Below are 14958 nucleotides of genomic sequence, written 5' to 3' on the forward strand. Positions count from 1 at the left end.
ATGGAAGTAAGTCAGGATTGTCTTCCGTTATTACTTCTTCATTATCCTCGCTATCGGAGAGATGTAAATGAAAATAGTCGCTTTCTTCTTCTTCTTCGTCTTCTTCAAGTTCTTCTAACATTTCAGATATTACTTGAGCATCTTCGGGGTTGTCAGGGTTTAAGAGTTCTTTATTTCTTATAATTTTGCAATCAAATTCTTCAATATTTGCTGGATTCCTGGATAGTGCATCTGCATTTACATTAGTTTTTCCTGCCTTGTATACTACTTCATAATCATGTTCGGCCAATTTCAATCTCCATCTTAATATCCGCATATTTGCATCTTGAGCGTTTTTAAACCACATTAGTGGTTTATGATCTGTAACTAAGGTGAATTTTCTTCCGTACAAGTATGGTCGGAAATGCTTAACGCAATATACTATTGCAAGTGCTTCTTTTTCGTAGGTATCGTACTTTAATTCATTGTCCGTCAGAGTTCGTGAGGCATAGGCTATCGGCCTATCTTTATTTACTTATCCTTGTGATAGGATTCCTCCTACAGCTATGCCAGAAGCGTCAGTGGTTAAAATAAATGGTTTAGAGAAATCCGGGTATTGTAATACTGGTTCTTCGCACAATTTTTGTTTTAAAGTTTCAAATGACTCCTCTTGAGTGGCCGTCCACTCAAATCGTACATCATTCTTTAATAATAATGTTAATGGTTTCGCTAATTTAGAAAAGTTCGGTATAAATCTTCTATAATATCCGGCAAGTCCCAAAAATTGTTTAATATTTCTTGGTGTTTTCGGTCTTGGAAAGTGTTGTACTGCTTCTAATTTTTTCGGATCCGGTTTTACTCCATCTCTGCCGATTACATGTCCCAGATATGTTACTTCAGATTTCAGAAACTCACATTTGTCAGGTTGTAATTTCAGGTTAGCCTCACGAAGACGTTCAATTAATGCATTGTATTTCCTTTCATGTTCTTCCAATGAAGATGCGTAAATGACGATATCATCCATATAAACAAATAATTCTTCACCTTGTAATCCGGTCAACACTAAATCCATTAGGCGTTGAAAGGTCGCTGGAGCGTTTTTAAGACCGAAAGGCATTCGCTCGAATTCATAATGTCCAAAAGGCGTTGTAAATGCGGTTTTATGACTATCTACAGAATCCATTTTTATTTGGTGAAAACCGGATGCTAAGTCGCATACTGAAAAATAACGAGCTCCTCCTAATTGATCCAATATATCGACGATATTCGGAAGAGGATATGCATCTCCTATAGTTTTTTCATTTAAAGCGCGAAAGTCTAAGACCATTCTCCACCTTTTATTACCCTTTGAATCTTCCTTTTTTGGCACAATCCATATAGGCGTATTGTAAGGTGATTGTGAGTGTTTCACAATGCCTCCTTCTAGTAATTCTTCTACCTGTCTATTTATTTCTTCTTTGTGTATTTGTGGGAAACGATACTGTCGGGTATTTATTGGATGGTCGTCTGTGGTCGGAATTTGATGTAGTAACACGTTCGTCGCAGTCAATTTTTCTCCGGGAATGTGAAATCGATCTTGACTATTCGTTATTAATTTTATTACGTTGTCTCTCTCTGTTCCATTTAGGTGTTCTAATCGTAGAGATTCTATTATTTTAACGAGTCGATCCTTCATTTTTATTTCAGTGACCACCAAACACTTGGAATTTGCAGTATTAATTTGTTGATTTTCGTCATGTTTTGATTTACGTTTTCGCATAAATTTATCTATGATCTCTTGAGATTTGTTTAACAAAGACGTGGAAATTCTTGAAGACGGTCTGTATTCTTTGAGACCTTTAATTTTTAATTTTTTATTTTTCCGAGTCATCGTTTGAACTTTATTGAGGAGATTTTTTAGAGAAATTTCAAATTCATTATCACTATTTTTTGAAAATAATTCGAATTCCGGAAATTCGATATCAAAGGGGGATAAGGAATTGCTCCCCTTTTTAAAATAAGAAGGTGTCGAATTGTGTAATGAGGTTTGGTAACTTCCCTCCTCACAATCGACGGAGCTAGGATTTTCTGTGGAGGTTTGGAAATTTCCCTCCGAAATCCTAGAGTTAATTTCCCCTGGAGAGGTCTGGTAATTTGCCTCTTCTAGGATTTTTGAATTTATTTCCCTGATTTTTTCTTCATGGTTATTTTTATTTTTAATTTCTTTCTTGTTTTCCCTTTTGTTTAATATCTCTTCTTTATTTTCATTCAATATTCCATCAATAGTAGGATTATGTTGATGGTTTTCATGTTCAAAGTCCGCTCCATTTTTGCAACTTGCAGTTTCCTCTTCTTTCTTCCTTTTTATTTTTATTTTATTTTTATTCTTATTCTTGATTTCATTTTCTTCTTGATTTATTATTTCTTTATTAGTTTTGTTTTGAGATTCCTTGATGCTAACTTCATTTATTTTTTTATTTTTATCTTCGATTTCCATCTCACCCTTGTAATTGAGCTCTTCAATCTTTTTGTTAAATTCCTTATGTTTAATTTCTTCCTCCATACGGACTGATTTGTCTAAGTCGTTTCTGTTTTCCAGTGTAGATTCATGGTCGTCAAGCACTTCATTCAACGGTTTTAAGCGCAAGTTCGGAACTTGTACTTCCGTTTCTTCGTCTAGGGTACTTATGATGTTTAAATACGCTTTTCCGGATGTATTTTCGACAATGGTGTCCCCTAGATAAATTCCATGAGTTAATTTTAATCTGGGTATATATCCTACTTTTATTTCTGGATTTTTTATCCTCACATAAAATAATGACTCAGATCGTGGAGCCACTACGATCATCTCCGGCGTAAAGAAAGGTATGTTAATTCCGGATGCAACCAGGCATTCTTCCGCATAATCTATTTTCGAAAAAGTTTGTTTAAAAAATTCATTGCCTAATATTCCAGATTGCGGAATTGGGAAATCGTTAGATACAATATGAAAGATGACTGGTAGTTCAAAAAGAGTTAATACGATTTCACCGAGGGTGTAAACAGGATAATCATTTATAACATTTAATTTTAATATATTTTTGTAATTAATATTAAGTCCCTCAGGCGCGAAATTTTCTTTGATAACATTAGGTCCAGATCCTGTATCTAACATAAGAGTTATGGAAGTCGGCATATCTTTAACGTTAACCCGGACAGTAGGCACTAGGCTTTGCTTGTTGAGATTTACTGTCACAGGCTGTACATTTATGTTATTACTTCCTACTTGGCCACTTGAGATTGTGAAGGGTGTGAGGTCTGCCCGGCCCCCTGCTGCACACCCGACGTCGAGGGGCCCTTGTAGTTTCCCTGACTATTTTCCTTGCGACGGTTGTTACTCGCGATACGTAATTGACAATCATCAAGTAGATGACCTCGGTCTTTGCAATATCGACAGAATAAATCGTTCTTAGCCGCCGCTTGTTGATTAATTTTAGAACGACATTCTTTAGAGGTGTGTCCGAATTTGTCGCAAGTTTGGCAAGTAATTCTCGGTTTATTTTCGAGGTCTCTCTCTTCATTTTGTTTCTTCCAGCAATTATTGGCGGAATGCCCTGGCTTATCACACCACTGGCAAATTACAGAGACTTTATTGGGTTGACTATTAGTATTTTGTCGACAGGTTTTTGCATTATGTCCTGGTTTTGAACATAATTGACAGGTGACAGCTTTTTCCTGTATTACGTTTATCGTTTGTCGAGCTTGAGGATCGCGAAACCGACATTTGTCAGCACTATGCCCTCGTTTTTTACAAATCTGACATATTAATATTTCCATGCCTAGATCAGATTTATGGTGATTTTGTAGTGAAAATTGAGAGAGTTTTCGACAATTGTTTGCTACATGCCCCTCTTTGAGACAGATTTGGCACGTTTCCCGCAATCGATTAGTAGGTAATATTTTTGTTCTGTTTGAGTCATTGCTCTGTCCCTGTCGTAAATCTGTCATTACCCGCAGTTCTCTCTCTATCCTTAAGGCATCGGCGACCGTTTCTTGTACATCTAAATCCCTCGCTATTCTTTGTTCGATTTCGGGCTTAAGCCCCCTTATAAAACATTTACTCATATCTTTTTCTAGCGATGTCTTAGTAGCTTGGTCCGGCAATGTATTTCCGGGTCCTCTATACGCTTCTAATATCTGTTTTCCTAAGATCTTGACGCGGTTAGCGTAAGTAACTACATCCTCGTCATTTTTCTGATAAATACATCCTAGTTCTCCTTGGAGTTGATAGACGGTTTTTACCGGCCCATAAATTCGTTTTAAATAAGCAGTTAGTTGCGATACTTTATCAAAATCTTGGTCTTGAATCGTTCTGCGTGCTTCACCTACTATTCGTGTTCTTAAAATTTTAGTAAACTGCGGTTCGGCTTCCTTAGGAAGCATTGATCTTGCTTCTTCGCAGCCTTCAATAAAATAGTTAAGCGGAATGTTGCTGCCATCGAAGAAGGGGACAGCGTCAACCGCATATTTCAGTGTGGCGAAAGGATTTTGTTGCGCCATGATTTTAGGGTTTTCAGGATAATTTTCAAAGTTATTACTATCAACTATTTTACTTATACTAGCGTTTGCGGCGGTAGATTCGGAATCGTTGGAAGACGGCTCAGGCGAATCGGCAATTAGGGTATTTTCAGTTAAATTGGAAGAATTTTCCTCAATAAATTGGACTTGTTTAGATGTCGCTTTAGGGGTAGATGTGTGTAAAGGAGTAGAAATAGCTCGAGTATTTTTTGGTTTACTATATCGCTCTAATGCAGTTTTATAAAGATCTTCTAATTCGTCTTTATTGACTTTACTTCGAGTCCCGTCACTCATTCCGGTTTCCAAGATCGCACATTTCAATCCTGGACGAGCCCCCAAAATTTATCAGTATGTTACGTCCAGTCCCTTAAAAGATCGGGCCGTCTGGAAGGACGCAACCTACTTACCCGGTGACACACTTTTCGGGCGTGTGTATAGATTGGGTCGAGCGCACTGTCAGGGGGCCTGGCACAGGTCAGTGACCAGAATGGTCCCTTTAACTCTGTGAGTGTCCTAGGCCGTTACGCTCGTCGGTCCCTTTTAGGTAAGAGAATCGAATCTCTTTTACTCGGGACGGGACCCTGTGCGATTTCGGACTTCAAGGAATGAGAACGGGTAGCAAAATTAAATGAAGACTTTATTATAAATTATCATTTATTCAATAATTAGTCGTTTGAGCGATATGAAATGTTTACATAAAGATCTTTTCTAAAAATACAAAATATAGTTGAAAATTTTATATGTGTGTTGTTTGTATGTGAGAGGGAATTTCCGCGGGTGTTACATTGGTTCGGAGGACGTCAGCCAGGAATAAAAGTGGTAAATCTAATCTTAAGTATTAACCCTGGCTGGAGATTATTACAATTTTGTTACTTTTAATTTAAAATTTGCTATTTAAACAGGTATATTATAGGTGGGGAAGAAAAAAAGGGGGGGGGAGGACAAAAGGTCAAGGATTTTCAAATTGGATAGTGGACGGAGGGAATTTCTTCCACAGGGCTTGTATAGGAACTCCTAATGGAAGGTGGGAGCCAGGGAGATGCCAAGCAATTATAGCATCGGGAGGGGCAGTGGTAAGGTAGTGAAGGAACTCCTCGTGATCAACAGGACCGGGGCCCACACGGAAAGTTCCTTCGGGAATGGGGAAGTCGATGAGGGGAAACTGTGATAGGAAATAACTTAGAGGGTGAGGAGGGAGAGGTTCTGGAGTTTCAGGGGTGTCGGGATGTTCCGACGGGGAATCGGGAGGGAAGTCGAAGGGGTTGGAATCCTCTTCGAGGTCGGGAAGATCTCTCGCAAAATCTCCCAGAGCCTCGCCGAATTCAGAAAATTCTGAGGAGGTGGAAGGGGAAGGAGGATCTGAGTCGAGGGTGATAACAGGTATGGGAGGAGTACGCTCCCGGACAGGAGGTGAGGGGGAACGAGGGGGTTCGGGAGAAGGCAAAGGAGAGGGTTCAAATACAAGGGTTGATGAAGTAGCTGGGGAAGGAGAAAATTCTGGTGGGGTCGGGATAGGAGATCTGGGGGGTGAACCAGACGACGGCGCGGGGCCTGGAACAGGTGTACCGGGGGAGGTCGAGGAATGCCCTGGGGATGAGATTGGAGAATAATTCGGAATACGGGGTGAGGAAGAGGGGTTAGGTGTGTGTGTGTTAGAGTCGAGTTTATTACTGCTAACGGGCGCGTCAATATTATCTAAGGTATCGCCATTAATAGGTTTAGGTAAAGATTGAGCCTGTATCCGTCTGTTCAGCCGATTCCGCCACCGCAACGCTGCCCGCCGTTTACCGGTGGGAGGCACTAATAATAATTTTGACGCTGAATATCTTACTGATTTGATGTTAGATTAGCTATTATAAAATATATCACTGTTGTCATTGGGAAAAGATGGATAAGCCTTAGGCAAAATGATAATTCGTTCCGAAAGATTTTACTCTTAAGTTTAAATTGGTCATACAAATAAAGAGATAGTTAAGTAATAAATAGAAGGAAATGAATCGAAAATGGTTTCAAATAAAGGTTTGAAATTTAGGAGAAATTCGGATTAGGATTGTTCGCAAATCGCCTTGCGGAGATTCCCGGCGAACGAGGGATTGTTCGCGAATCGCCTTGCGGAGATTCCCGGCGAACGAGGAATTGTTCGCGAATCGCCTTGCGGAGATTCCCAGCGAACGAGGGATTGTTCGCGAATCGCCTTGCGGAGATTCCCGGCGAACGAGGAATTGTTCGCGAATCGCCTTGCGGAGATTCCCGGCGAACGAGGAATTGTTCGCGAATCGCCTTGCGGAGATTCCCGGCGAACGAGGAATTGTTCGCGAATCGCCTTGCGAAGATTCCCGGCGAACGAGGGATTGTTCGCGAATCGCCTTGCGGAGATTCCCGGCGAACGAGGAATTGTTCGCGAATCGCCTTGCGGAGATTCCCGGCGAACGAGGAATTGTTCGCGAATCGCCGGGAGAACGAGGGATTGTTCGCGAATCGCCTTGCGGAGATTCCCGGCGAACGAGGAATTGTTCGCGAATCGCCTTGCGGAGATTCCCGGCGAACGAGGAATTGTTCGCGAATCGCCTTGCGGAGATTCCCGGCGAACGAGGAATTGTTCGCGAATCGCCTTGCGGAGATTCCCGGCGAACGAGGGATTGTTCGCGAATCGCCTTGCGGAGATTCCCGGCGAACGAGGAATTGTGATGGGGATTAGAAAGGCGAGTGGGACAAGGAAAAGTAAAAATGATTATTGACTAAAAAAAAAACTTATTTCTCAAAGCTGGATGTAGAATATTTTTTTCGTTTACCTATCGGTCTAGGATCATTCCCAACGACAACCAGTTACAAAGTTAACACGAGAGGGGGAAGACAATAAAATTAAATTAGACTTACTAATTATAGCGAGCGTTGAAATATGTAAACAAAATTCAGCTCGGCCGGGGTTGGAGCCGCAAGTGTCCAATTGCTGGCAGCTGGTGAGGAAGGGCTCGGTTAATCCGCAGTGTACCTCACTCACTTCACTTAATTTATTGTGAGATTCAGCCGCACGTGAACAGTTTGTTTAGAGATCGCACTTTTAGAATATATATATATATATATTCTTTGTTTTATTGTATGTGAACTGGAAAAAAGTATAACCGGCGAGAGAATCTTTCTAGTAAGACCGTGAGTAAAGACTCTGAACTTGCACGGAAGAGCTGGCGTGATAATTTTTAAAGAATGAATTGTGTACTATGAACTGCGAACTGAAGTGTCCGGGTCTTCGGCTCGCGAGTTTTAAGGATTTTACTCCTCCTCCCTTCTGGATGGTGGGGAATCTTTTTAGGCGAATGAAATGATTTCTATTACTCCCTTCCTAAGGTCAAGGAGCTTGATTTTTTTAAAAGGAGAGGGGTCTCTTAAGATTTTAATTGGTTAAGCCCTTTGGCTCGAGACTTAGCTCCATCCAGTAGAGAGTGGGAGTGAGCTGATTATCTTATCGCTTGATGATTTGGCGATTCGGAGAACGCTTGAGGGTGGCCTGTCGAACGAGCGCACGTGCACTATCAATTTCGAAAGGTTTTGTCTTACGTTTATTATTTGTCACTCTTCCGAGGACCAGATCTTTATTTTGAAAATTCTTTGGATAGAGAGGCTTGGAACATAAAGCCGTACCAATAGATACGGGACAGTTAGAATTTCTCATAACAACTTTTCATCATATAACTCGTAAATTTATTTAGAGTTTCGTTGACGCTATCTCGACTGGCCATTCTCAGTATTAGATTTGTTAAAGTTTAATGACGATACCCACGGGTGAGGTTGCGTTCTTCTAAGTGCTATCTTTATTTCTAAGAAGAATCGCTTTGCATTCCGAATGCAAGTCGATCCTTGATTTCCTTCTTCCACGAAATCGTTTCGAGGAAAGAAAAGAATCGTGGAGTCCACCGGACGTAACAAAAGAATACGAATGAAAATGTAAACGTAGTAGATGATTCACTTTTGTCGTTTGAAGAGCGAAAGAAAATAGCAGAAATTCGGTATGCTGCATTAATTGCTGATAAAAATATTTCGCATCAAACTGCAAAAGAAATCCTCAGTTTTTTTCAACATATAGGAGAAGATCCTAATGTATTAAAAAGCATGAGCATGAGCCGAACAAAATGTAAAAACATTATTACAAATGTTTTGTGCCCGGTCGAAACAGATCGTGTCGTCAATAAGCTTCAAAATACAAAATTTACAATTTTTATTGACGAAACATCTGATGTAACAAATAATAAATGGATGACTTTTCCTGTTCGATACGTTGATCCAGAGACATTAGATATTCACTCACAATTAGTTAAATTAATCGATATTGATGCCAAAGATTCAAGCGCAGAAAAGTTGTTTGAGGCATTTAAATGTGAAATGTGGAAATTACAGATACCGTTTTTAAATATCGTAGCCTTATCATGCGATAATGCATCTGTTATGACAGGAAAACATTTATCGTTTAAAAAAGATTGGAAGAAATATGTCCACATTTATTAACATTTTCATGCCCATGCCATTCTTCTGCATTAGCAGAGCATGCTGCTTGTTCTAAAATGCCTGCATATTGCGAGGAATTTCTAAAACAAATTGCTACTTATCTCAATAGCAGTCCAAAACGTACAGCTATTTTTCGGGAATTTTGTGAGTGTTTCCAAGAAACAAATCGCAAAATATTGAAATGATGTGATACACGCTGGCTTTCGCACTATTTATGCATCGAAAGGCTTCTTGAATCTTGGGATACAATTAAATACTTTCTTACTGAAATGGTTGTAAGTGAAAAAACAAATTCTGGAGAATATCTATTGTCTATGATGGACAACGTAGAGATGAAAGCTTATTTCCTGATTTTAAAATACGTTTTAAATTTCTTTAATGCATTTAATGCATTCTTTCAAGCATTAGAAACAAGGATTCATTTATTACATCCAAAATCTAGAAACTTTCTTTTCCAAATCTGTCGAAATTTTTTAAAGGAGAAATATTTAAAACCATTATCTACAAATATTATATTCTCACTAAAAGAAAATCAAAAAGTTATAAATGAAATTATTTTGGGATCAGATTGTGATGAATATCTAAACGAATTAACACTTAAAGGTCACATACACATAGTTAGAATTGTTCAAGAGAACTGTTTAACATTTTATGTGACTGCTGCGGAAGAAATTCGTAAAAGATTACCTATAAATAACATGTTTTTATCAAAGTTACAAGTTTTTCGACCATACATAACTTTATTTCATAATAATAGAGAAACATCATTCAATGATGTTTCTTTTATAGCTAAAACTATTGGCGGTTTTGATGAAAATGGTTAAAAAAAAGAATGGATTGCTTTACCATTAGATTTTACAATGGAAGAAAAACAAAGCTTTTCTAAATTAAATTTCGACAGCATGTGGAAAAAAATTTTACAAAATCGACACAATAATTTTACTAAATATCCTAATTTAACAAATGTTATAAGTACTATAAGATCTCTTCCAAATTCAAATGCCGATCCAGAAAGAATGTTTTCTTTTTTAAATAATTTAAAAACGAAAAACCGTAACAAGTTTTCGTCAACTACTATTAATGCTATTTGTGTATTTAAATCGGCATTAAAAACGAGGGGCGAAACAGCTATAAAAATGAAAATTGACAAAAAGCATTTATCTCTTATGTCAGCGGACAAATTATATGCTCCCGCTGCTAAGAAAAATATAAGTATTTTAAGGATACATGCTGCAGATACTGACATAGCTGGCCCCTCATCTCAATTATAAATTTATTAAAGACATTACGCTTGTAAAAAACATCTTGTCTGTCTAACAGACACCATACTTGTAAGAAGCAAGAATATAAAATATATCTTGTCTGTATAACAGACACCATATTTGTAAAAGCAAGAATATATAAAACATCTTGTGTGTGTGTGTGTGTGTGTGTGTGTGTGTGTGTGTGTGTGTGTGTCTGTCTGTATAACAGACACCCAGATACTTGAATAAACTAAAGTATAAAAAATATTTTATCTGTATAACAGACACCATACTTGTAAATGACAAAATAATGCAATGTGGTATAATAGAGCTCCAGGCGAAGGTCCACATAAAAAACCTAACGCGCCATTGGTGATACCTCATGGGTGGTGTGGAAAATCGGCACTCATTATTTTTCTTAATTTCATATTTTAAATATATAAAAAAATTAATTATATTTAATATATTACAAAACGTGTGTGTATGTGTGTATATATATGTAATATATATATATTATAAATATATTATACGTTTATGTATGTACATATTTATATATATTTGTAACAAAAATATAAAACATAAAGAAAAGCTGTGAGAGAGAAACATATTGAGATATCGAAGAGCGAGCAGCGTCCCGCGTCGCGCGTCGCCCGTCGCTTTCGTTGCCTGCTTGGTAAGAAAGAGACAGAAAACTGTATTCTGTCCTCTTCTTCTATCCGAAGCTCGCCGAAGCGCCGAGCTCACACGTACGCTTACGCTCACATCTCCGTTACCCTCTCCACTACGCGCGGCATGTTGCTTGCATGAGAGAAGATCTTGCATCCCTGAGCACGACCTCCGGATCGTAAACCGGGGTCGTGCGAGCACCTGCGTCGGTCGCAAGGAGAATCCATCGTGGATATCACGATAGCCTCTCCGAGCGCCGAACGGATGGTGAGAAACTGGCGCGTGGTCGATGACTGGCAGGGGGAAACCCTGTCGGATCACCGCTACATAGAGGTGATCCTAGGTCACGCGCGCCGGTCACTGATCCGTCCGCCCACCGGGGGGGGGGGCGACAAGAGATGGGCCCTCACAAAGCTGGACCAGGAGAAGCTGGAGGCTTCACTCCTGGCGACCTCGTGGGGTCTCCCGTAAGGGGAGACCGAGAGGAGTGTGGATGAAGAGGCGGTGTGGCTCCGGGACAGCGTCCAACGCGTATGCGACGACGCGATGCCCCGAGTAACCTCCCGCCCACCACGTCGAACGTCATATTGGTGGACGGACGAGCTGGCCGAGTTGAGGCGCTCGTCCGTCCACGCTCGTCGGGTCCTCTCTCGCATCCCGAGAGACGGGAATGCGATCGAGAGGGAGGAAGCCCTGGCCGTGTATAGGAGGGCGCGATGCGCCCTCAGTAACACCATTAGGGAATCTAGGAGGCGTGGTTGGGACGAAATGTTAACGTCCCTCAACGCTGACCCATGGGGGCGTCCCTATAAGCTCATGCTTAAAAGGCATAGAGCGTAAGCGCCTCCAGCGACGGAGACCCTGGAGCCTCAGGTCCTCGGACAAGTAGTGGACACCCTTTTCCCACATGGGGCGGAGGGGTCCACACTGCAGTGGGGTCCAGACTTGGACCCCACATGCTTACCGGGGAGCAGGATGTCTCTGGGGAGGAGTTAGTCCAGGCCGTCAGGCGGATCGGGTCGCGCAAGGCCCTCGGTCCGGACGGCATCCCGGGTCGCATCTGGGTCCGTTCCCTAGACTCCTCGCTTGTTTACCAAGTGCCTCAGGCAGGGGGCGTTCCCCCAACTGTAGAAGAAGGCCAAACTGGTCCTTCTTGAGGCAGGCAAGGAGCCGGGTACTCCGTCAGCATATCGGCCGATATGTTTGCTGGACGAGGTAGAGAAACTCTTTGAGAGAATTCTCGCAAACCGCCTCGTCCAGCATTTGTCCCGGCACGGAAACCTCCACGAGGAGCAGTATGGCTTCCGCGAGGCGAGATCTACCATTGACGCGGTCACACGCGTCAGATCCCTCGCGGAGGCCGCCACTGCGGAGGACAGGGAGATTATGGCAGTATCGCTAGATATAGCGAACGCCTTCAACACCCTGCCCTGGGATAGAGTGGGATGGCCCTGCGTAGCCGCGGGGTCCCCCTCTACCTAATGGGGGTCATTAGGGAATATTTCCGTGACCGGCACTTGGAGTATATCGGCCAAGACGGGAACCGTCATAGACGGAGTATGCAATGCGCGGTCCCGCAGGGGTCCGTTTTAGGACGCCTGCTGTGGGACCTCATGTACGACAGCATACTTTGCCTGTCTCTCCCCCGTGGCTGCCAAGCGATCTGCTATGCAGATGATACGCTTGTGGTGGCCGCGGGGGACAATTGGGGAGATACAGCGGCCAGGGCGGAAGCTGCGGTGGCACGCGTGGTCAGGGGAATCACGGATATGGGTCTCAAGGTGGCGGCACACAAGACGGAGGCAACGTACTTTTATAGTCGTGCCTCCGGTGTGCCGCCGGAGACTCATATCCGGATCGGTGGGACCTCCATCCTGGTGGAAGATCGAATTACGTACCTCGGTCTCCTGCTGGATGGCAAGTGGACGTTCGGGCATCATTTCGATGCCCTCGTCCCCAGGGTGGAAAGAGTGGCGACGGCCTTATGTCGACTCCTTCCTAACCTTGGGGGTCCGGATGGCAGGGTGCGTCGCATGTACGTAGCCACCGTGAATTCGGTGGCGTTGTACGACGCCCGTGTGGGCTCCTGATCTGGCGGCCATGCGACGCGCGAAGAATGCGTTCCGACGCATACAGCACAGCATGGCCGTCCGAGTAATAAGGGCCTATAGAACCGTGTCGCACGCCGCAGCAATAGTCATCGCGGGCTGGCCGCCCTTTGAGTTTCTCGCCGCGATGTACGCCAAGGTGTACAGGCGCGAGCGGGAGCTCAGGAACGTCGTTGGCAGACCACCGCCACCCGCGAAGGCGAGACGGACCATCCGGATCCACGCCCGGCGGTCAATGTTGGAGAGGTGGGACGCCCACCTCTCAGACCCGCACACTGCGGGTCGACGGACCGTTGGGGCCATCCGGCCGGCTCTGTCTATCTGAATGGATAGATAGGGCCCAGGGGAAGGTCACATTCCGGCTGACGCAGGTGCTCACGGGGCATGGATGCTTCGGGGAGTACCTGTGTTGGCCGAGAACCGATCACAGCGTGCCACCACTGCGGGGCGGCTTGTGACTCCGCACAACATACCCTCGCCGAGTGTCCGGCGTGGGAGCGCAGTGAACACACCGCAAAAATGGGGGGCGACCTCTCGCTGCCGGTCATGGTTGCACGCATGGCCGGCGGCGAGGATGAGTGGAGGGCGGCCGTTTCCTTTTGCGAAGCAGTGATGCTGCAAAAGGAGACGGCCGAACGGATCCGTCACCAAGAGGCGGCGGCGGAGGAGACGGCAGCCGCAGCAGCAGTGGTAGCAGCGGCAATGCCTAGCAGCAGTAGCGATGAGGAGGAGAGAAGGAGTCAGAGGGAGAGGACGATCTACCTCCCCCCTCCTCCCGGATGCAATTGCGTCCAAGAAGAGTCGGAGGGGGGACACAATCTCCCGCAGCAGGGAGATGAGATTGAGGGGAGGGTATCTGCGGACGGGGGGATGTATACACATATACTCTCCCCCCGATAAGCGCCCCTCCCCATAATCATATCTCACTCCCCCCTCCGATGAACGGGAAGGCAAGTGGGGAAAGGGGGCTTAGCCCCCCCCTTTTTCCTCGCACGGCCGAAACTCACGGCCGCGAGAGTAGAGGGAGCACAGGGCTCCCTCAAGCTCCACACAGCAGGGAGAGATTAGCAAGGGGGGACCGAGACCCCCCCTTGGATAGCAGGGGGTCGTCCGCACATGCGGCGGCCTTGCTGCGATTCCCTCTGGACCTGGTCACTGCGGGCGGGGGCCCAAGGTGACCAAGCAGGTCCACGAGGAGGGTGGGCGGACAGCGTGGCCCCGTCTGCTCACAGTAGGGAAGGAGGGGAGGGCAATAATCACCCTCCCCGGGAAGGGGGCCCGGCGACAGCAACCAAGTCGCCGGGTCCTAAGCGCGGAGGGGACTCACAGCCAGAGATGCCGATGTAATGCATCCGCGAGTTCTGGGTCCCTGCCTGCCCCTCCATACGCGCGGAAGGCCACCTCAGAGGTTTTAGTGGTGTAGACCTGCCGGCCAACTTTTGACGCGGCAGGGAGTCCCACATAACCCTCGTCTCTCCCTCGGGAGCGAAGGTGTGCATAAAGCATTTCCTCTGAATTAACAAAAAAAAAAGCTACCTCATGAGTGATCCTTCAGACTAATGATGGTCGCAAATTTAAGGTGCATGCGTTGTTAAATCAAGGATCTGATGTTAATTTTATATCGAAATATCCTTCAGGTACATTGCTTCGGCGAGCAATACAGTGGCGTAGCGAAATCTCGAGTGTCCCTCACTCTCGCACCTCGTAACATGCTCCGCTTTTCCTTTAAACGTTTCCTTTAAGCGTTCGTTTATCAGAAAATTACTTACGCTAGTTCAAGATCTAAACCTATAGATTCTTGGCCGCATTTACATAATTTATATTTAACGGATACTGATCTGTATAGTAATCATCCGATCCATCTATTCATCGGAGCAGATTTATATGGATCGTTATTATTGCCTAAACTAAAGCAAGGTCCGATC

At 43.9% G+C, this 14958-nt stretch overlaps 1 protein-coding gene and 1 long non-coding RNA gene across 2 annotated transcripts in view; one reads left to right on the forward strand and one right to left on the reverse strand.

The window, feature by feature from the left end:
• The window catches only part of LOC145960914 (uncharacterized), a 183354-nt gene that overhangs the window by 118868 nt on the left and 49528 nt on the right, over nucleotides 1–14958 (forward strand). The window lies entirely within an intron of this gene.
• Nucleotides 3044–4596, reverse strand: LOC145960911 (uncharacterized). The gene has a single exon (XM_083080637.1). It carries the CDS (start codon nucleotides 4495–4497, stop codon nucleotides 3220–3222), a length of 1278 nt encoding a protein of 425 aa, XP_082936763.1. The 5' UTR covers nucleotides 4498–4596; the 3' UTR covers nucleotides 3044–3219.

The sequence above is a fragment of the Camponotus vicinus genome, unplaced genomic scaffold (assembly GCF_025532165.1).
Source record: "Camponotus vicinus isolate PSW18456_S1 unplaced genomic scaffold, iyCamVici1.0 SCAF_10, whole genome shotgun sequence".
NCBI classification, from domain to species: Eukaryota; Metazoa; Arthropoda; class Insecta; order Hymenoptera; family Formicidae; genus Camponotus; species Camponotus vicinus.

What these genes read in the sequence shown, in the direction of transcription:
- LOC145960911 (XM_083080637.1), bottom strand. Translation starts at nt 4,497, where the DNA reads ATGGCGCAACAAAATCCTTTCGCCACACTGAAATATGCGGTTGACGCT.